At 39.2% G+C, this 23,187-nt stretch overlaps 1 protein-coding gene across 2 annotated transcripts in view; it reads left to right on the top strand.

The window, feature by feature from the left end:
* Positions 1-4,450: 4,450 nt before the first annotated feature.
* The window catches only part of LOC140303363 (voltage-dependent calcium channel subunit alpha-2/delta-2-like), a 37,713-nt gene continuing 18,976 nt past the window's right edge, over positions 4,451-23,187 (top strand). For both annotated transcript variants that reach the window (XM_072382095.1, XM_072382094.1), the window contains exons 1-4: positions 4,451-4,841; positions 14,549-14,630; positions 20,654-20,770; positions 21,275-21,334. In XM_072382095.1, the coding sequence (XP_072238196.1) occupies positions 4,726-4,841; positions 14,549-14,630; positions 20,654-20,770; positions 21,275-21,334 (375 nt within the window). In that variant the 5' untranslated portion in view covers positions 4,451-4,725. The remainder of the gene's footprint in view (positions 4,842-14,548; positions 14,631-20,653; positions 20,771-21,274; positions 21,335-23,187) is intronic.

Raw genomic sequence — 23,187 nt, 5'->3', positions numbered from 1 at the left:
AAATTTTGTGAAAACAACAGGCTTAGTTGTGTTCTCGACTTTCTATGCCATGGTTTCATTTGAGGGAACAACAGTATACCAGATAAACATTTTAATATAAAATAAAATATATATATAAAATTTGTTTTGGGACTAAGACATTACAAAAAATGTATTTGTATTGGATTTGATTTTCAATGCTGTTTACATTGTGTTAAGGTCAGTCTCATCCACGGTTCAGCCCTCTTTGGAGTTGTCTTCCAATTAAGAGCGTAGGGATCTCCGAGGGGGACTGTGAGGAAGGCTGTGAAGTCAGTAATTAGTCTTCTCTCTCCCCAGGACATGACAGCAGCATTAGCACATGGGGCCATCAGGGAGACCAATAAGAGCTGAACCCACATCCTTCCTCCCAGAGGGGGCAGGTGCAGTCATCCTGTCCAATATGTGGATGCCTGGCTGTGAAAGCGCATATGTGCCGTTAAGCAGTTTATCAGAAACAAGTACCCTATTTCACTCATTTCAGGAGAACTTTTAACGAATGTGGAACAACAGAAAACACCACAACTGTCCCACTGCAGCCAGGTGTTTCTGCTCTGAGTCCAGAGACAATAATCTGTTTCATTTCATTGGAAATACGAATTGCTCAACAGTTGCCCCCCCCCCCCCCCCCCCCCCCCCCGTTTCCTTCGTCAGAAGTTATGATAAAATTTTGCGTCTGGGTGATATTTCCCGACTTTGTCAAGAAAGTATCTGAGCAGGGAGCTCTCCCACATGCAGAGATTTAACCTGGTTCATGCAGTCTCTCCAGACACCCTGCTGTGGTCTTTCCAGCGCATCACTCAAATTGCTCTCGCAAAGATATTGCAAATCAGGCAGTGACTTATTGCATTAGACCATGCAAGCGATGCCAGGGAAAAAAAGAGCCTCGTATGAAAGTAAAAAAGACAAAAAAAATTCATGCTGGTTTTCACGTTTCTCCTTCAAAGCATCTTTGAGTGGTTTTCTTGCTTCTCGGGAGAGTTGTCAACACTCACGGATGCTGCAGTGAGTGAAGGAACAAAGAGTCTTACACCTGAATGGCAGCTCGCTCTGCTGTGTTCCTCTGCAGTGCAACTGCAACTGTCCTCTGGTGGTAATTACAGTCAAAGCCCTCTGTGATGGCCACAAGATTCTCCACTGAATAGGGATTAATTGTAGTCTGTCAGAGATTGCAGTTCAGTATACGGTGGTGAGTACCTTTTTTTGCCTTTGTGCACTGATTTTAGAGCGCATGTCACGTCGCTCATCCATTTGGAGCCTCTGAAAAATGCCCGAAAATCCAACAGAGGAAGAAAAACTACTACTTGTGAAAAACCCAATGGTGCTTTGAAGGTGGAGTCTAACTGAACACTGTTTTAAAGACTCATGATGTAATCAATTTTTAAAATCGATGGCTTTACAAAGAACTAAAAGATTGACCAGAAGTTCAATCTATAAGCAGGTTATAAACATAAATCAAACATATATTTTTACTCTTACTTAACATATATTTTACTAATTTATTTTATACTTTAAATTCAGTTGACAAAATACATTTATTTCTTTTTCAACCATTTTCTTTCATTTGTCATGTATTTCCCAGCATATCCAAATTCCCTTTGGTTATATAGAGCATACCTAATATGCAACACATTTAACTTACATAATTTTGTGGTCTCCTGTTGTGTGCAGCGGAGAGAGAGAGATCACTATGTCTGAAAATCCCAACTGCTCTGTATTTCTGTAAAATTGTGGGATTCAGCCAATGATTTCTGTGGTGTTATTTTTGGCTAAAAATACAGCTAAATGCTGATTGCTTTCACAGTCACTTCTGTACGTGTTTCAGCCAGTGTTAAGCGTGGCCTTCTCGACGTGTGTATGTGGGTAACATTCAAAATGTCTCTGCCTTGGGGGTAAACTCAAGCATCACCAAAGGACCTTCCCATCTAAATGGAATGCAGCCATCAATGATGTTATTTGGTAAATGTGTTTCAAATTAGTCAAAATGTCTACTTGGAGATGGGTCTATTAATCAACTGTGTGCTAGGTGATTTGAGGGGATAAAAAAAGACCCAATAGATGGGAAAATCGATATAAGTAAAATGGATTTATGTAACATGAACAAAAGGACAACATATAATAGTTACAAATTGTCTGTTATTTCATTTACAATGTAATTTTCTTTGTATTCAGCCTCTTTTTCTCTTACCTTATTAGTTATCTGTGATGCTTTTCTTTTACTGTAAGTTATTCATGACTTATGTATTCTGTAGATCTTCAATTTTCAAATATCCTTGAATTTTTTACTACAGTTTTTATGTATTTATATGTAATAATGCGGAATGTGGTTGGGCACACACTGAACCAATACAAAAGTATGATATACGATGATAGATCAGCCACACCAACCAGATTGGACTGATAGAAACAATCTATTTTTTTCTATAGTAAATAAGCTAGCGATAAATCAACATGCTTTTGCTATTTTATTAGAAATGGGCTCGTTTTTTATCAGATGTCAGTCAGATAGATTCAGAAATAGAGAAATCAAAATACCTTTTTCAGGATTTAATCATTTTCTTTGCCCGTCCGTCTAATTTGCTCTGGTTGTGCTGCTCTTATGTTATTTGTGGATGCAGCTGTGGGTGAACATTTCATGTGTAAATGTGCTGTACAAAAATAGTATTTGATATGGATTTTTATCACAATCACAATTACTGAGTTTTGTCTTAAAGCTGAGGAACTGACAAACTCTGGACCTTTCAAACGGACACCTCTCTCATTACAAATAACAGATAAACATCAAATTGTATGAACTCAGATATTACAAGTGTGAAACTGAATAAGTTGAAAACCACATACAGTGGAAACTAAAACAATAAAACGGGATACTCTGAAATAAAAGAGAATTCATGAAAGGTTCAGAGTCTATATTTTATCAGCTCAGTGTGTTGGGTTTATGCGTTTTAGAGAAAACCAAGATGCAGATCCAAGTTTGAAAGAAGATTTATCGTGAGCTGAGAAGAGGAAGCAAGGTGGCAAGCTGGTTGCAGTTTTCTTTAGTGTCCTTCGAACCCGAAGTTTACAAGAATCCAGGAGTTATCTTGATCTATGCTTTTATGCTTTCAGTGATGACAGAAGCAGGTGGTGCTCCAGACACAGAAGTTGGGTGTGAGGGTTCCGGGAGAGATGAGCAGAAACTGGTAAGTACAGGCAGGTCAGTACAACAATGATATCCGGGCATAATGAGAGTGTCCAGGCAGGTATGTTCATGATCTGGCAGATGGTGAAGTCAGAGCCCAGTGTTTTTAGCAGAGGCTGCTTGGTGATGACAGACAGCTGGAGCCTGGCCTCTGAGCAACAGGAAGTACTTCTGTAAATAAGCAGAACAGAGAAAGGAGAGGGGGAGAGGACCCGTTCCTGGAAGGCCTGAGGACAGAAGAGACAAGAGACTACAAAGGAAACAGATGTCTCAATGCCACTTTAAGTTGTTAACAATGCCATTCTTTTTACAATTTTTTTCAGAATGTTCACTACAGCAATGACTGTATTTATCTACTTATTCTCCTGCGATAGATTGTAACAGTCTTGGAAGAAGTGACACTGTAGTTCCATGCATCGTGGATCTCAGAGTATTGCCATTGGCATTCATGGACAAGCTGTAAGAAAGAGAGCCAAGCTCTGAAAGAGCAGTGACACAAAAGCCAAGCCTTTGTTTTAAATCTCTCTTTGAAGTTAGGAGAAAACACTGCACAATGTCACTCACATTCAGCAAAATATTGCATCATGCAAAAAAAAAGTACAACCATAAGATGCCTGAGATGGAGCTCCTGTTCTCTGGAAGGAACACAAAGGGAATGTACTGAGGCTTTTGTAAGCCATGTACAAATCCTTGCAGGAAAGAAGATATTTGAATACATTTTGTTGACAAGTCCTGTCATTAAAATGCCTCGTATAGGCTAAGTAATGAAATCTCTTCCTCTAATTGAGGGGCTGGTCTACACAATTCATAGATGTTTCCTGCAGGTAAAACTACTGTTTTGTATCTGTAACAATATGTGAACTGGAAGAAGTTGGTACGATGTGGCCCAAGAACCGACCAAGACATGGGTTACAACGAGCGTTCTAAGGGCCAGATCTGACACAAAGATCTACAGCAAGGCCTGGCACCAGGTCTTTTTTTGGGGCAGATGTGGCCCACAGGACATGAACCAGATCCTTAAGTAGCCGATCTTCAGTGTTGAGTCCCCTGGTTTAGAGAAACCCACACAGATAAGCTCGCGGTCAGAAAAGCTAAATTTATAGCGATGACAAATCCCACGTGGCTCCGCAGAGATAAATAAAGCCAAACTAGATGCTTCTTCTGCTCCTCTGTTGCCTGGTGAGCGTGAACGCGCCTGAATCCACGGAGTGCTGACTAGAACGAGCTGTCGGGGACGCGCCGGCCTGTGTGATTGTGGTGGTGTGTGTATGTGTGGGAACAGGAGGGGAGACTCTGCAGTGTCTTGGCAGCTGCATTAGTGCATCTCCCACCGTCCGCGATGCCTCCACGGCCGATGCCTGCCTCCTCCGCGTTCACTTGACAGCAGAAACCGATATGAAGTCGTCGGGAAACTGAGCCGGACATTCACACTTTCTGGCTGCATCCTTCGGAGACAGTCGAGAGCGCTTCATTCACGCACCGAAAGCCAGAGACTAGACGAGATTTATTATTTTTTTTAATGGAAAATGGCGATAGGCGAAAGGTCTCGCAGCATTGTCTGCTTGGTATCTATTCAGATTATCTTGATTTTCAGCGCATCGTGGCCTGGAGCACAGGGTCTCACATTCCCACAGCAATATACGTAAGTAACTGAAAACGCAGTCGGACTCCAATGGGAGACAACTTTGGGCTTGATCGCTCAGCTCTGATGCTAAGACATACTTTTGTCAACCTGTTATTATTATTTTCTGCTCTTACATAATTTGTCAGTGTTGGCGATTCCATTAACGTAAACGCAGTGCATTCAGAGATCGGTCCCCCGAAAGGTGTTGTCCACACTGTGACTGAGCCTAGGAGATTTACGCACCGTTTGCAGGGAAATATGAGCAGGCAGATATCAGCTTTGCTGTCAAGTGGAAACCCTCATAAAAGTCTCTTGATCAAGTTATGCTCGCTGTCAGTTAAAATGAGTTGCATCTGGCCAATGATTCATTCTCCCCATTACCATATGATGACTTGTAGCCTTCATTTGGTGCTCTGTGCACTGACAGCAACACATATTTTGACTAATATTGCCACATTTCACATGTATGTATGTTTGAAAATAGTTCTCATTTGTGTTTTCCTGTTGATTCTGGAGAAACGTGTCTGTTTTACAAATGCATGCACGGTGGGATATTTCTGTCTTTGAATGTCAGTCAAGATGCTTTTGATTCATTTCAATTTTTGACAGGCAACATGAAAACAATGCAGGCATAAATCTGCTGCTGTGCTACCTATGCTGATGTGGTGCTCCAGCACTTAATATTCCAATGCAGATGTGCAAAAACAATTTTGTCACTCTCCGTTCCTACAGTCTTTGGAGTAAATCATACTGTTATAGCTTCTGCTATACCAGCAGGCTACTAAATGCTCTGTAATATGAGGCGCAGAAGAAGAAAGGTGTGGTTTTGCTCTCCATTCCTGGTTAAAGCTACATTGGAATGAGCGTTTCCCTCTTTTTTAATCAATCCCAGCTCTTTATTCTTAGCCTTTAACCCATTAATGTTGAGTACAGCTGGCACTTCTCTTTGGACTACAGTTATCTGGGCCCTTCTCCAGGCTGAGCAATCAGGCTGCTCTGGAGGGAGGAATGGGCCAGATGGTTAACTCATCTTCAGGGCGCACAGTGAAGAATTTTTTGGCCAGTCACAACTGGAGATATGAGTTGTGTTTACCAGTTAGAAATAGGGTCTGTAAATGAAGGAGCTGTGGGCGACTGGCCATATGTGTGTGTGTGTTTTATGATGAATTGGGTTACTTGAAATAGGGTATAGTTGCTCCTTTCTATTCCTCCTCCTCCTCCTTCTTCCCTCTGCTGATTTTTTTGCTGAGTGCTCTAAAACAGCTACATAGCTCTGTGCCCTGGGTCGTTTCATGTAAGCTAAATGAAGCAGAGTCGCTACGCTGAAGAACAGCAACTCATTCCAATTAAGAATTAATACTGCAGCGGCGAAGATTTATTCCTCTTCTCACTTCCCCTTTTTATTCCCACCTCTTCTGTTGTTTATCCCTGTCATTCCTGCTGATAGATAGATAGATAGATAGATAGATAGATAGATAGATAGATAGATAGATAGATACATACATACATAGATACATAGATAGATAGATCATTTCAGCACAGTAGTAATTACACTTTGATAATATATGTAACTCTGTTTCAAGAAAAGTTTGCACACTGTTAAATGTCAATAAAAACAGAGTTCAGTTATATGCAAATCTGTTTTATATCAATGATATTCCAACTGACAGAAGGAGAAAGACAACATGTAAAATGTTCAAAACAGAGATTTAAAAAAGCAAAATTGCAAAGAATTTGGGGATTTCGCTGTGCCTTATAAGCTAGTCGAGCAGGTCGTCAACTAATTGCAAGGTTGGCACTTGTAGTGTACATCAGTTAGCATAATATCACGACGCCATTAGAGTAAATTCAGAGAATCTGGAAAGTTTTCTGTATGCTTGCATTGAAACTGAGAACTGATATTGAAAACTGGTCTCAGACAGCACAATACTGAAAATGAACGGGGCTCTGCAGTGTAAGTGACTGCATGGAACGCTTCGTAAAAACACTGTTGGTGAGCAAAGTTTGTAAATGCAAATTGAAACACACTGTTTCATCCAGCGTCCACTACAATGAAATCTGAGAAGGTGATTACTGGAACCTTCTGGTGTTTATTTGTGACTTTATTACTGTTTGTTACCCCAAAATATTACCTGAAACATCCAAAATGGAAGGTGATGAAAATATGCCTGTCACCTCTTGACTTTAACTCATTGTCCTTGTTTTTCTTTAATCTAATTAAGCATGCAAGTATAGGAATGTTCTCAGATGAGGCTTGTCTATAGTTTAGCCAACACTTTGATCAAACTTTTATCCATTTGGCTTTTTTTTTTTCAAACTTTTCTACTGTAGCTGAACGTGTAACTTTCTAATAGGATGGATAGTTATTTTGCAGTCATTTGGAAGCCTATATCTCTGTTTTGTGAAGTCACTTCAGCTGATTAATATTGCGATATAACCACTACCTAATGATGATAAAGAAAATCTTACTCGACTTGGATGATTCACAGTGAAGTCTATTTACCCCTGAATAGTGAGAAAAAAAGATATGTAGGAAACTTTTTTCTATTCTTGTTGTTCTTTGAACCAGATCTCCAATCAGCTTCTCAGTCTTATTCCTATCTATATTCTGAAGGTTCCCACAGTGAGTTTGTTCATACATTATTCATTGCCTGATTTATGTAACATTTCTTTCCCCAAAACATGGGGGCAAAGTGAATTTCCCTGGCTGTTGCCAATGGATGTTGATTTATAGGGTGAAAAGAGAGAAAAAAATCCCCTCCGTTAAAACCTTTGATGCGTTAATGAAATGACAAACCTTTTGAACCTGGAACTTGTGCAGACCTGTTCATTTATGAATTAGCATAGATTTTACTACAAAAACCATGAAAAAAAACACAGGTTTAAAACTTAAACTGGAACTTTCCATTGATTTTTATTCATTTTTTAAATGTTCAAACATAACCGTGAAAAGATTATTACTATAATTTAGTTGTAAATTGCGAAAAGGTAACAACGGCATTGAGTTTATTGATGCCTCTTCTGTGTGCGTCTTCCACCTACAGCTCTGACGCTCCTCCTTCCCAAATCTCTTCTTTCGCCTCTTTAGGTGAATATGGGTCACGTCGAGTTGTACCTCTCTGCCTTTCATCACGCGGTTGTATAAATGCAGCAGGTAACAGAACAGATTCACAAGCGTGCATTGCTGTTCAAACCCTCCACTGCTGCTCGGTTATACGGGGCTTTCTGATGTCCCACAGGGCTTCGAGGAGAGGAAATGGAGCGCACAATTAAGAGAGAAAAAAAAGAAAAGAAATCAGCTTTGTACTTCAGCTGCCGTTAGAGGCTGCTCTGCAGTTCTATTGGGTTTAGACACATATAGAACAAAATTTGATTTAGTCACAGAGATGCTTGTGATAGCATCTTTAATGTGTGTGTGCTGTAACAAGTTTGCTGATTCCTGTCTTTTGACAATGCTGAGATGGTATCAGTTTAAGTGAAGATGGCTTCTTAATTCTTTTATCAGCATATGGAAAACCATAATTCATGTGTTATCTTTCTGTCGAACCACCTATTGGAGTAAGTCAGAGAATTCATTTGATATGAAAAGTTAAAGGTCAAAGATCCTCTGAAAGGCAGCGTATGTGCTAGAGGTGGATACAGCCATCATGCCACCAGCCTTTGCTCAGTGTTTGGTTCTTGCATTTTAATGAATGGATCTTTAGGTGACTATTTTAATGGTGGGGAGGAGCATGAATGATATGATAAAGTTGGAACCAGCAAGCATGAAACGGTAATCCCAAAAATGACCTCATGGGTCTTTTGCTCATGCAGTACAATGTGTAAATATGTTTAAAAAAAATATGGACTGCATTTATATAGCACTTCTCTCACCGTATTAACCACTCAAAGCATTTTATACGACTTGCCACATTCCCCACTCATAGTTTATGCGGTTTTTTTCTCTGTCATACACAAATTCTTACACTGATGAATAGCATCTGGGACAATGTGTGTTTCAGAGTCTTGCCCAAGGACACTTTGTGACACCTGTGGACTAAAGAGACAAGGGATTGAGCTGCCAGCCTTTCAATCGGTAGACAACTGTTGTATCTGCAGAGTCTCAGATTGTCCAAACCCCTGGCATCTATTAACATGAAGGAGTCCAACACATAGACTTAGCTTAAACCTAACAAAGGAGTGACAAAAGTGCTTGTGCTGACGTGTCATAAAGGCAACCATTAAAAGTGTATCAATTAAGGTGATACTGGTATGTTTTAGCTCTACAAACCTTTTTTTCCTTTTCTAATTAGGTAGTATTATTATATAAAACCCAACCTGGAAGTAAGTAAAGTGTAACCGGAAAGTGATCTTGTCTTATAGCCTAAATATAACCTGAAAGTGAAAAAAAAGAAAAAGGATCTTTGTCTGAGTTCAGTTCGAGTTGTTTAAAGAATTGTGCGTAATGGGGCCATCAGCACCCACTCCTACTCGCCTTAAGAGGACTGTTATGGGAAGCGCTTGAGAATGACTTTTTGTCCGATGTGGGAACATTCATATGAGTTACATCAATGGAGGAGCAAACATCCTACATGGTTAATTATTTCTGGTAAATGCAATATCTGTTCTGCATGTAGGAGTCCAAGTTTAGAGTACTTGCCTACAGGTTGCATTTAAGGTATAAACAAAAGACTTCAAGCAATCAATAACAACTTAAAGATCGGAGGACTTGTTTCAGTATTTCCTGCTTCTATGGTCCAAACAATTTGTTTTGTTTTTACCCCCCCCCCCAAAGAAAAGAAAAGAAAAGATGCCATGTCACCTAACAGTCACCTGCCACTAGCTTCTATTCGTATGTGCCTGGACAGACTTAAGTCCCACCATCACTGGAAAACTTCAAATATGGGCTGCATTCCAGTTCCAGTTGCCATGCACTTATCTGGAAGTAGGCTAATTCAGCCTTTTATTGATGAGAACACAAATCTAATAAAATCAAATATGAGCCAAATCAACGGCTAGAATCAGATTTGAGTCACCTCAGCCTGTTAATGGGAATTTAGCCTGATCCATTTACTCCAGTTAGAGGACACTAAGTGTGTTTTTGCTGCAGATTCAGGACATGTGGGGTGCAGATGGGAGATGTGAGTTAATGAACCATCCATGGCATCTGATGCTCTTCAGTATTAAAACTGCACTGTCTTACCAAGAACGCAGTCAGTATTTTGTCATTAGGTCTCTTTGAAGGTAACACAAGACTACAAGCATCTGTTAAGGATCTCAAAGCTCGCTGATTTGATTTTATTACTGTGTGGGATTTGTGTTCAGAAAACACTTTTGCTTTGTACGTACTCAGCTCTTAATTTGCTTGTAATACTGTATTTTGTGTTTCCTTTTTAATTATTTTTTTATGATTTTTGTATCTAGTATTTCATTTGCTGCTTCGTTTTGTGTTGTCAGGGTGGAGAGGGGGAGTAAGTGCTGTCAGCTGCTTATCTTTTTCAGCTTCTTTTTGTGTCGCTGCTTCTACTGCCTCAAGCTGAAAACGATTTTACTTTGAAACAGTGCTCTGCAGATAAACTGGCAGCAATTCAATCATATCCTCAAAATGAACCTTAAGGATGGCCTTGATACTGAGTTACACGAAATAGCCAGCTTAGTTTTCACACGGCTGCACTTTGGCTGCACTTTGGCTGCACTTTCTAGAAACCCAGAATCCTGAGTGTGGAAAGTGCAACACTGCACTGTCAGCGCAGGCTTTTCATCAACAGCTCTGAACTAACTATTTCAGCTCTACTAGAAACAAAAGAAAGAAGGAGAGCTCCGTAACATCTAAAGTGCTGTGTGTCTCTCTGTGGCTCTGGGCAGCTGAGTGAAGATTTGTTGCTCGTCTGACATTAGGAACAAGCCCGACAAGGCTTTAGACTGTGATGTTGTCTCGTAACTCTGCTGGGATCCGTCTGATGGATAATGAATTCGCTCTTTGGGCACTGATAGGACTCAGGGTGATTTTCTAGGTATTAAGTTGTATTTCCTGGCTGAAATAAAACAGCTTGGAAGCTCAAATATATTCACTGCTCAGCCACGGTATTAAACCAGTGAAAAGGGGAAAATGTGTATCCTTACTGATGCCGCATCCATATTATCCTTATTCAGTTTCTCTTATAGATGGAATAATACAATATGGACATTCTGTGAAATCTGCAGTATTTATTCTATCGTTGCTGTCTTTTCAAGCACCTCCGTTTATTTGTGGATGCCTCACACCTCAAAATATTGGCGACACAAATGAAAGTCAGTTGTTTTTCCAACTCAGAAAGGGAGTTCTGATCTTAAAGGATGATTTAATTGTGTGTTTTGCTTTGAAATTGTAGATTGGGACATAGATATGCTCTAGCATTTATTATTCAGATCACACATATGACGATACTGTGCTGTGTTTGCAGGGGAGATGAGAAAGAATTCTTAGTCCAATGACAGGTTGAGAGAAGTGTGATACTGCAGTTCTGATTCAAAACTTTTGGGGGAATGGCATGTTTTAGTAATCCAGAAATCCCCCCCAGAGACACCAGCAAACCAGCCAAAATCATCAACACAGGTGGTTTGATAGATGTCGCTCTAGATTTTCATCCTGTATTTAAATTGTTCTCTTTTTTCTTTTTTTAAATACCTAAAGTAAAAATGAGAAAAAAAGGAAAAAAGTCAATTTTTTATCAAAAGCGTCAAAGGAATTAACCCTGTTGTTGCAGAAATGGGGCTGCATGGTGGTGTGGTGGTTAGCACCAGCACCTCACAGTGAGGCGGGTTCCTGGCTGGGGCCTTTCTGTGTGGAGTTTGCATGTTCTCCCCATGTATGCGTGTGTTCTCTCTGAGTCCTCCGTCATGCATGTTAGGGTAATTGGTGCCTCTAAAATTGTCCTTGGAGTGTGTGTGGTTGTTTGTCTCATTTGTCTCTGTGCGGCCCTGCGATAGACTGGCGACCTGTCCAGGGTGTACCCTGCCTCTCGTCCAATGACAGCTGGGATAGGCTCCAGCCCCCCCACTACCCGAACGACAGATTAAGCAGGTATAGAAAATAGATGGATGGATGGTTGCAGAAAGGACTCAGCCTTGGTATACAGCTCACACAGCCAGGGGAGCTACATGGTTGTCTTTCTGCGCTGATGTCTTTGTACACAAGGTTGTGGAAGCTTTTATCAAACTAATACTCTTTGACACAATTGCAGTCTTATAGTTATGATTAAGTACAAAGAGTTCAAAGCCCATTCAATTTGTCTCTTAGAAAAACTAATGGAAATTTTAAACCATGGCTCACCAAAACAACTCCTTCCACACTGCAACATATTGAGAAAAGTACGAACATGTATGTTGCGTTGCCATGGTGAGTCACTGCTAAAATGTGCAGTGCTAATGTGACGTTTTCAGATTCTTGAGGTGTTGATGGGATTTTCAGAGAGGAAGACCCTTTGTAATCAGGTATTACTGATTTGTCTCTTGGGTTTTCTGACAGTGTTACACCACGTCCCAAAATGATTGATAAATATAGATCAATTAGGACAAACTGAACATATTATCTGAGCAAGCATCACTACAGTTCTCACAACAGCATCACTTCTGTAGCTTTTTGAAATAGAACAGGTGTATGTCACATGTAAGAGAATATTTCTATATTTCTAATGGCGAGTAATTGCATGGTGGGATACACATCAGTGACATTGTCATCATTCTTACAAAGGAAGATCTGTGTGCAGGCGAATCCTTAGGCGGATATATTTATGTTCACTGTGTAGTTTTTAAGAATTAGTCTTATAACACGGAATCAGAGTTTGGGATTTTGTGACAGAAAGGGAGCATTGTAGAGACTTTGCTGCCTTTCAGACTTGTGGAACTTCTGCTCTTGGCAACGGGGCTGACCCGCTTGTAATTCTGAACAATTTCCATTCATATTTTTAGGCGATTGGATTTACTCGACTGTTATTATCTGGGACGGTTTCAATACTACTCGCACAAATCTGTCACGGCAACACAAACAACCTGACTTTGAAGACTTATCCACAGTTTGGATGTGCTGACTTAAACTTAAATAGGCTATTGTCATAATTCTGTGGTGCGTGTGGTGCTAGTGACAGACATAGGTTAAAGTCAAATAGGTATTTTACATTGTGATGTATGCTGTATGAATGGGATTGCTTGGGGAAAAAAACATGCAAACAAATTTTCCCCCAATGTATGTTTTTGTTTGATAAAAACTTTGCTGTTCTTCCTCATTTTTCTCCCACAAACTAGTTTTGCACTGTTCATCTTAGAAATGCAATTCAAATGCCAAAACAACTTGCTCGTTTGCATGAGGACTGCCATAACTTGTCTTAGACTTATGTAGTACTGTATCCAGAGTTTTCACTCTGAAGGCAAATATTTTTCAGCAAAACTTATTATTCTTTTTCCTCAATATATATATATAACTTTCTAATTTAACAGACTTACACTTTTTGTGCTAAAAACCTACAAAATATGTAAAACATCCAACTGCCCCATTGACTAAAATACAAAATTGACAGCAGAATTTATAGAGAAAATCAATAAGTACTCTTGTTTTTAATTCGTCCGTGTGTTCAGTTTTTTTGCATCAGCGCCACAAACGTCAAAACGATGTGTGCTGAAAATCTTTGTGACCGCTCACAGGGGCAAAATCGTGTGATTTTGAGTTACAGTTTTTCTCTAAATAACCACGTTTCGAGACAAAGTTTTTAGTGAATTTTCAGTCTCACTCTCACCAGTCTGCATGAGATAGAATGTTGCACTTAAAATCACCATGGCAACCTCAACTGCCACAGCTAAAGGACATTCGATAATTAGCCGGTTCGCTTTTCTTTGTTCTGTTTGCACACAGTTTGACAGACTCAGCTAGACCTTTTCATGTTAAAGTGAGACAAGGGATAGACCTATTCAACAATCCCACTGCGATCTCTTGTCAGAAATGACTTAGTTCAGCCAGTTGTTTTGTGTTGCAACTTTCTGAATATTGTTTTTTTCAGACACAGAGCTCATATCATATCAGGCACATAACTCCTGAAATCAACCACGATCATGAAATTAATTTTAAAATTTATTTTAGTTACTTTTAAACTTAACTTACAGTGCATACATGTTGAATGACTTGGTTCTAGAGCCACATGTGTACTTATGTCATATTGTCTTGTGATTTTTAAACAGTGCTTTGTTAATTCTGGCCACTGGTTGCTCTGTTTGGTGGACATTGTGAGGAAATCCAGCTTTATAATGATGTTTTGTCAGCCACAGCAGATTTTAAGAGCCATTTACACTAATTATGACAATTGATCAATAAATCTTATTAGAAAAGCTAATGGAGTTGTCTATGTTTCTGCCTTTATATTCCTGCTGTCCTCTGTGTTACCATGTTGCTTGTTGGTCAAGTCTTCCCCTGCTTCTTAGACAACGATTGAATCAGCATCAAATAAAGAATTGTTATTTGTGATGTGGAAGCATATTTTGACACAAAAAAATCTGTATAACTTGAAAGCTTTCTTTAATTTTCTCCTTAAAATGTTTTTGTGTTAAATTCATCTCTTTTTTTTTTTAAATTCAAATTTGTGTTTTAGCTCATGCAAGAGGAGCTGCCATTTTTGACAGATCACTGTTCACGTCTGTGAAATGCATGCACAAACACACACGTATCTTTTCATCTGTTTTGTGCTGCGTGACTGTCAGCCTGTGATGTTTATCCACAGGATAATGCACTGGGCCCGGCGCATCGAGCAGGAGATTGACAGAGTCTTTCAACACATCTCTGGAGCTCAGCAGTTGAAAGGGGTGAGTGTGTGGTTCGTAGTCTTACTCATCAAAGTGAGGCATAAACTCGATAACGAATGCATTGAGCAGAGAGGTCAGTGTGCTAAATAGCTGCAAATCCATTAAGTTTCAGGGCATAAATAGGTGCATAAAACAAGAAAACAGTAACAAGCTGCTGCCTTCTTTATTTATTTATCTTTTTAATGATTTTCCTTGGACCTCTTGTGGACCCTTGAACAACCAGTAACACATTTTTATTTTCTCCTGGAACAGAAATAAAACTCTCCTGAATAGCTTTTATAGACAGCAGTTTTTCATGCATTACCCTATTTTAAGTAGAAATGTTATGGCCGTATTTTTCTGGCGCTCTCTATGCTGTTTATAATAATTATAATATGATAATGAGTCTTGCACTCATTGTGTAATTCCTACGATACAAAAGAGATGCCTGGGCACACACGCCCACAGTGGTTAGATTTAGAATATCTGACATTATAAACCATGAAGTCACGAGCTTATTAACTCCTACAGACATGAATAATAACTCAGACCTTTCATGAGGTGATAATGCAGTGCCTGTGTTGTAAGCTAATAGTGGAACTTCTGTGCACATGGCGTGTTTTTCTTCATCAGTCTCTCAGTCAGAGACAATTACCCACTGACATCTGATGTATGTTTACTGTACAGTACATACATTACAGTAATCTGATTCCTGGCTCTCTGCAGCAGCCTGATTTCTGAGTAGTCATATCCACTAAATTGATTTTCATATTAACATTTAATTGAGTCAGCTAAAAGACGTTTCCTGGAATTTGGCTTGTCACTATCTCATGTAAAGACCAAAACCAAGAATGGATTAGTCACAGTACCTCCCAGCCTCCTCGGCACATCAGTGGCTCTAAGCTGCAGGTCTTCTAGTTAAAACTAAAGTTGTAAATGTTCAGCGAAGAGCCACATTTTCATTTCAAGTATTAAGAATATGACAAACATGACTTGATATTGCACTTTATGTTGTAAGTTTCAATCCCAGATTTGATGTGCTGGGAAATGTTTTGGGTTTGAGCGAGTGTTGAATTTCGGATTTTTACACCACTTGTCATTACGTAATTTTCTTCACGTGCACGCTCCATGTTTTGGTACTGATAGACAGGTGGAGACAGCCTGTGTTACTATTTCTGGCAGGTGGCCAAAACATATAAGGGAAGCTCTTTCTGCAGCAAAGTTAGCATCAAGATGCTCAGATTGGCTAAAGAAAGACAAGTAAATATTTTAGAATCACAGGGACAATTCGCTGTACTCAGTAACTCCACAGGTTTTCCACATGAACTGTTGGACAAGAACAGATGACATTCGCGTTTCTGTTCTGCCTCACCCCGAGTGTGAGGTCAAGCGTTCTGCTTGAGGTCTTGCTTGTCCTCTTCTCTTTTTCTTTACAGAAGAATTAGGATCCACTCAATTTAATTGTCTGATGCAACAGTGCAGACCTGTAAAAAAAAACTCTACATAGTGTTCACTCAAGCCTCTATAAAAAAATGTTCAGGTTCAAGTTGTTTTAGATGCTGTAAAAATAGCTGCACTCATGGCCCCCTTCTGAGTAACCTTTAGCATTAGCTCACCTATCACTAAACCTTCAGGTTCCTCAAACTGAAAGGAGCTATGCCTGCTTTTTGCTGAGGATAAAACACTAATGCAAGATTCCCACCAGAGGCGTTGCCTGTGAGTGGCACGTGTGGAACGTGATGATTTTAATTTCGGCTCACATTTCCATGATGCAGCAGATCAGCAAACCCGACTACTCATGAATACTTTACACAACCCACTTAAAAAATGGGGGGAAAAGAGTGTTTATGAAAAAAATTAGGTTAATGTATTTTTTTTTTTCACAAGAAGTCATGATTTTAGATTTTTTTTGGCTTTCTAACTTTCTTTTTGTATCTAGAAGACTAGATTTACACATCTAAAACAATGAATGAGCAGCTAACCTTTTCATATTTGACCAATGAGCTATTTTACGAAACACCCAAAACAAAATTATGAACCTTAATGTAAGTATAATTTGGACACTTTAAATGTGTATTCTCTGTGTCTTGAGAACCGCTATCATTTCCCATGGGAAGTTTGCTCATTACATCAGAAGGAAAAACCTCTTATTTGATATTAACCTATAAAACTGTTTACTATGTGATGTTCTGGAAGTTTCTCGTTGGTCTTGCGGAACTGATTTTATACAGATTTTCTAAGAAACATTATATGTATCAATAATGTCTTTGTGTCAATCATATTTGACCTACAGATTAAATATGCCTTTGAAAAAATATCTTTACACTGATAAGTAACACCTCATGTTTGCCCTACAGCTACGCACATGATGAAAATCATTCATATCAAATTTGTGCTTTGTGAGCGACCACATAAAATGTGGTTAAAAAGAGGGTAAAATTAAGTCTGAGAGGTCTAAGGTCCTCAGAGCAAATACTGTCCTGTTTTCATCTTAAAAGAATTGTTGAAATCCCAGCTGGTGCTTACTCAGTTTTTCACATGCCCAGTGTAACACCTGACTTGGAGGAGTTGTTCATGTGAAAGCAAATGCCAACAAACAGGACCAGAGCTCATCTGCAGGGGGCAAGAGAGGCCTGCTCTGGTAGAGATGTGTGGAGGCGTTTCCTCAGCAGAGACCAGTGGCACGTGTCCTCTATGTTTGTGTCACAGCAGAGCAGATGGTCAGCCTGCAGTAATGCCTGGATGTGACACTCACTTGTTCATTCAGTCCTCATTAATCCCTCTATGCATCTGAAACCCTCTTGATCTGTTAAAGACAATTTTCATCCTGGCTTAGAAGGCGTTTCAAGTGTAATTTAGGTCACATTTGATTTAGCTGTTGGATTGAATCCCACAGTGGTTCCATTTTACATTTATTCCAGTGCTAAGGACAGCTTGTATTGTTTAAATTTTTGCAAGAAGTTCTCCAACAATGCCAGTAACAGTCATGCTAGTAGCTCTGTAAAACTGCTTTTAGCTTGCCAAGAGTCACCATGCTAACATTGTCACGATGACAGTACTGAACAGCAAGCCTAGTGTTTACCAAGCTAAGCTCTTTTACTGGTAAACTCTGGTATTTATGTTTTTATTATATTCTAAATGGGTGTAAAATATGAATAACAATATAAGCCTTTGCGATTGGACCTGTTTCAAAAAAAGCGAGGACCAGCAAATGCTAAATGGCTGCCATCTGCTGTAAGGTGAAAGGGCTTTTATTTGCTACTGACAGGCTTAGATTTATGTTCCTCACAATAATCAAGATTAACTCTACTAAAGTCTCGCTCTGATCTCGTGATGAGATGTTGTGGAATGACAACAATCTACACGAGTGAGAGGAAGTTGTCATGGAAGGAGTGGAGTTAGGAGTTGAAATGCAAAATGCAGTTTCTTAAAGACAAACACTGCTTTTTAAACTGTAGCATTGACTGTAGAGCCACACCCGGTGCACCTTTCACAGATGCTGTTGCTAGTTGTGCCACAAATCAATGTAAAATCAATGTAAAACCACAAACGTCAGTGAGCCAATACAAACAACATTATGTGCAATGCCTCTGGCTCCCTTGGTTAACTGCCCAGTTGACAGATGCAGTGGCGGACTCATTTAGATAGCTTTTACTACATAACCCTTACCCAAGTTTTAGCATTTTGCTTTTATTTTGCTTTTAGGTATTCACAAAACAAAATAATATCTGCAAGGATTCACCTATAAGAATGTAAGAAATGTATCAATCTTGTAAGCAATCCATTTTATATTTGTTGACAAAGCAACAAATTTAAGGTCACGGAGGCCCCAATGAAAAAGTTGAGTTTACCAAAGTCAGTACGATTCATCTTCCAATAACCATAAATGTTACCATCTCTTGGGAATTCAGGTGTTGAACTGACAACCTGCAGATGGCACTATTACTGAAGCTTGATGTGCTACACCCATCCTGACTTGATCCTAAATATATCCTAAACAGGACAAGTTGTTCACAAAGACACCCTCTTTATTACGGCATGTTCCCACCTGTGCGAAAAAAAACCCAGAAGAAAGTCTTTAAGTTGATTTGAAGGAGTCTATTTGTCAAGAGACAGCTTTCACACAGTATGCCAAATACATTAATCCAGATCACCGTATCCCCTCCTGCCTTGTCGGCATCTTGTCATTGGTATCTCTCCTCATGAGGTAGAGACTCGGATGACGTCAAACCCACAACACACAGGAAGATGCTCTAAACGTCTTGTCCCCTTACATATATGATGGTGTCTCTTGAGCTCTCACTTACTGTGCTGTGCTGATATCAAGGTGAAAATGATGTTTGCACGGTGAGATAATACACAGTTAAAACACAGCGGTAACATAAAGTGTATGAGATGATTTATTCACAACTACAGAATCATATCAGTTTGATTTAAAACCCTGAAAACCACCAGTTTTCAGAGTTTGACTGTAGAGGGGAAGCAGTTCATATCAGATATCAGACCACTGGGAGCAAAATTTATCAGAGGTCTTTAATGTACGGAGTTACAGTTAAAATGACACATTTCTTATTTGAATATAAAATTCAAATGTACTCTTTAGATGAAAAAAGAAAAAGAAGATACAATATGATAAAGGTCTGTATATATTTTCTTACATGTCGTAAATGATTCCTTAAGCACTGTGGTCTCTAAAGACATTTGTCCACTCGTTCCAAACTGCATTTAAGACGAGTTGATGAAGAAATGTGTGTAATTCCTGCATGTCTCCATAAAGTTTTCCCTGGTGAAGGAAATCAGACGGAATGTTTTGTGAGTTTAGGAAGGCCATCTTTCAGGTCCCGTACAGTTAACTGAGGTGTTTCAAGATACGTTCAAATTAGACCGCTAAGAAAGTTGTTTTTGGTGAACGTGGTTCTTTCAGTTTTTACAAAGCTTTAGATGCACTCTTAGAATAACAGTGAAGCCATGGAGTCCTTCGTATAGTCAGCTGGGAACAGCTCAGGAAGCGGCTTTCATTGAAACATACAAAAACTTGACTTCAATTTTGATCCACTCTCCTGTGACACGATATCACTGAAAATGTTACAGTATTTTAAGAGAAAATCAGAGAGTGTTTCAGATCATTTTATCATCTCACACAAACTTAACAGTTATTCTTCATTTTGACTTTACATTGTTATTATAAATGTGCTTGAAAGAGCTGTTAATGAAGTGTTAATGAGCCCATTTTTCCCCGCTGATTCATGTGAAGTCTATTTTTTTTTTAAAAACTGTACTTTCCGTTCTCTCAGTTCTCTCCGTGTATGAAAAAGGCTTAACTGAATATTTATGGGCCTTCATGCCACATGGTGTTTTTATAACTATTCAGAGCCAAACTCCAGAAGAAAGTCACCTCAGTTAGAACTCACAGACATTGTTTATGAATTCATTTGGATGAAAGGAGCCATATTTAGATTTGGATTGAGCAACCAAACACAACAAGTGACTTTTCCCCAGTGGGCTCAGTACTTAGACATTAAAAGGATTTGCTTTTGCAAATTCATGAGCTTCAGATTGTAAAGCAAGGCTCCGTCTGCTTTCAGAATTGTTCTGACTTGGGTGTTTGAGTAACTTTTTATGTAGGTTATCTCCTTAATACACATTCATATGATATTATAATGCATTCAAAGGGCTTCACACAGCTTTTTAAATGCTTCTAATGATGCACAACAACTTATAACAAGGTCTTGAAAGTCTATGAAACACTGATTTTGTAACCTACGTGTTGTAAAACATCATAAATGTATGTTTGTTATTCTAAACCCTGTCTTGAATTGTTATTCATTGCCATAAGCATTTTATAGAGCCCCATAAATGCATTATCATTTCTTTTAAATGTGCCTCTAATATATTAGACTTCTTCTTCATATTGTTCATATTTTCAAACTGTACCCCAAATTATACCCAAATAATGCACTTCACATAAACTTATGCAACGTCAAACAGGTGTTTTCAGAAAAGACTCTGACTGCGGTTGTGTTTTATCCATTAAAAATGTACAGATATACAATGAAGAAAGACGACGCTTTACTCTCGTGAAGAATCAGCCTCGAAGGATTGTGGAGAAGGTGGCCTTGGATATAGAGAAACTCCTGGCTAAAAAGCGCAAAGCACTGGATGTAAGTATATCTCCTCAAGCTAGTTGATAGCGTGTTTTTATGCTGGTGAAGTGACTTCTGGAGGGCGTTTTGCAGTTCTGAGCATTAAATAAAGTAGCGTCTTCCCTGAATTTAATATAGAAGCAATGAACAAGTTCTTTTAGTTTTTAGAACAGAGCACAGTTATTATAATCTCACCTGCATTTCCTACTGATTCAGCTGATGAAATCAGCATCAGATTTTTTTAATTATATTTTATTCATATTTTTAGCACAATAAATGACTCTTTCCAAGAAAGAAAGAAAATAAAATGATTGACGGTTTATTAAAACTATCTGAAAAGTTCCTTTGTGATACAAAAATTGAATTACACTTTTTTTCACAAATGCCACTGAACACAAGTCATGTTCAGAGGCACTCCTCCAGTCACACGTTCACTATGCTCCTCCTAAGTTAGTGGAGAAATAAAAAAATTCATCATATTTGCTCCTTTAATGTGACTGTTTCTCTGTCTGCAACTTGTAGCGGCTAGCCAGTGAAGCAGAGCGGCTCCAGCGAGAGCATCCGTGGCAGGATGGAATCAAGGTAAAGGTCTTATATACATAGGAATATATGTATGTAATATATGTCATTGCTAAGGATCAGTAGTTTTCGTATTAAAGATTTGAATCACAACTGGGGCCTGTTTGTGTGGAGTTTGCACGTTCTACCCCATGTGTGTATGGGCTCGCTCCAGGTACTCCAGATTCCTCCCCCCAGTCCAAAAACACGCATGTTGGGTTCATCTGTAATTCTAAGTTGTCCCTAAGAATGAGCGTGCAAAGAATTGTTTGTCTCACTTGTCTCTGTGTGGCCCTGTGATGGACTGGCGACCGGTCCAGGGTGTACCCGCCTCTCGCCTAATGGCAGGTGGAATAGGTTTCAGTCCCTCTGAGAACCTGAGTTGGATTAAATGGATATAGAAAATGGATAGATGGTAATGGGATACTGGAATCAAATTTCTTTTAGCTATTTCGCAGAGGAGCAATAGAACCAAAACGACAGCATTTTGCAAACTAGACTCAACACGTAGAATAGAATATGATAGAACATTCACCACATAAAAACAAACAAACATAAATATTTTACAAAGCAAAAGCAATCAATGTGTTTTGTTCTATTATTGCTCTTTGTAAGATTATGTTCCTAAAATGTTGTTTTTTTTGTTGTAGATGTTTTTTTTTTTTTCACATGCTGTGGTTTAAGCACCCCTGTAGTTTAACATTCAGCTTGCCAGCTCAGAAATACTGACAGAGAAGTATGTATTTAAACTTATTGACAAAACTGTTAGTATAACAGCATTAATTTTTTACAGGATTAGTGCCAACATATTTCCATGTATGCTGAAATGTATGCAACCTTAACTAAACCACTGATTAAAAGATTCAAATCAGACGTGTCTCTGAGCGCTGCAACAGTAAATAGAAAGACCCCAGAAAGACAGGACATTCACACCAGTGAGTGAGAAAATCCCTTGGCGCTTGCCCTTGTGAAACAGATGACGGAGTGCGCTCGACCGTGCTGTTCTATTGAGTCCTACACACATTGGCATTCCACTTTTCCACTTGGTCTGCTTCGTTCCCCCAGCAAAACCAGACGGAGTTAACCTCATCCTCTCACATGGCCTCTCCGAGGCACTGAATCTGCTGCCATTTGTAAAGATAGGGCTGGTGGCTTTGTATAATTTAGCTCTTTCACTGAAAAGGCTCACATGCATCCAGCATGATTTTCTTGCTCTCAGACAGACGCTCTTTTCTTCTTGTTCCTTTTTTCAAATGGTCTGAAATTTTAATTTTGAGTTGAGGCACAGTCACTGTCTTTTACCATTACTCGTTCAAAATACAAGGGTAGGAGTGTCCAGACTTTTGGGTGGGACTGCATATGTGGCTCTGTCTTGAAACGATTTACAGTTATTACAACAAGACGATAGATTTTGGTGCACTGCAATTAATGTAGTTGTTTCACTGGTCCAGTTGCTATCACTTGAAAACACAAAGTAATATTGCATTTCAGGAGTCATCACTGCTTGTTGGAGTTACAAATAGCCTCAGTGTAGAAACGATGTTTGACTTAAAGCAGCAGATGAGCAATGCCACACTGACGGAAAGGGCAGCGAATGGTCGTAGCAGGATATTCTACTCTGCCGATAACGGGAGGGCAACCATAATATGGCAAACGGCAGACTGAGAGGGTTGTAGGCCAGAAATAGGAACTATAGGAGTAGAAGTAATGCGTATGCTGAAGTATGTTAGGCCTCCTCAGAAACTAAGTCTAACAGATGGCGATGCTCCACACAAGCCTTACAGCCTGTTTACTGAATCATAATGTGACAGTTCGAAGCAGAGAACAGTCCTGAATAATAGGAAACATTTGGTGGTTACAGCTTTGCAAATGGATAG

The sequence above is a fragment of the Leuresthes tenuis genome, unplaced genomic scaffold (genome assembly GCF_036924035.1).
Source record: "Leuresthes tenuis unplaced genomic scaffold, fLeuTen1.0.hap1 SCAF_3, whole genome shotgun sequence".
Taxonomy (NCBI): domain Eukaryota; kingdom Metazoa; phylum Chordata; class Actinopteri; order Atheriniformes; family Atherinopsidae; genus Leuresthes; species Leuresthes tenuis.
Note: the sequence above shows the minus strand (reverse complement) of the source record. Positions and strands in the feature narration are given on the sequence as shown.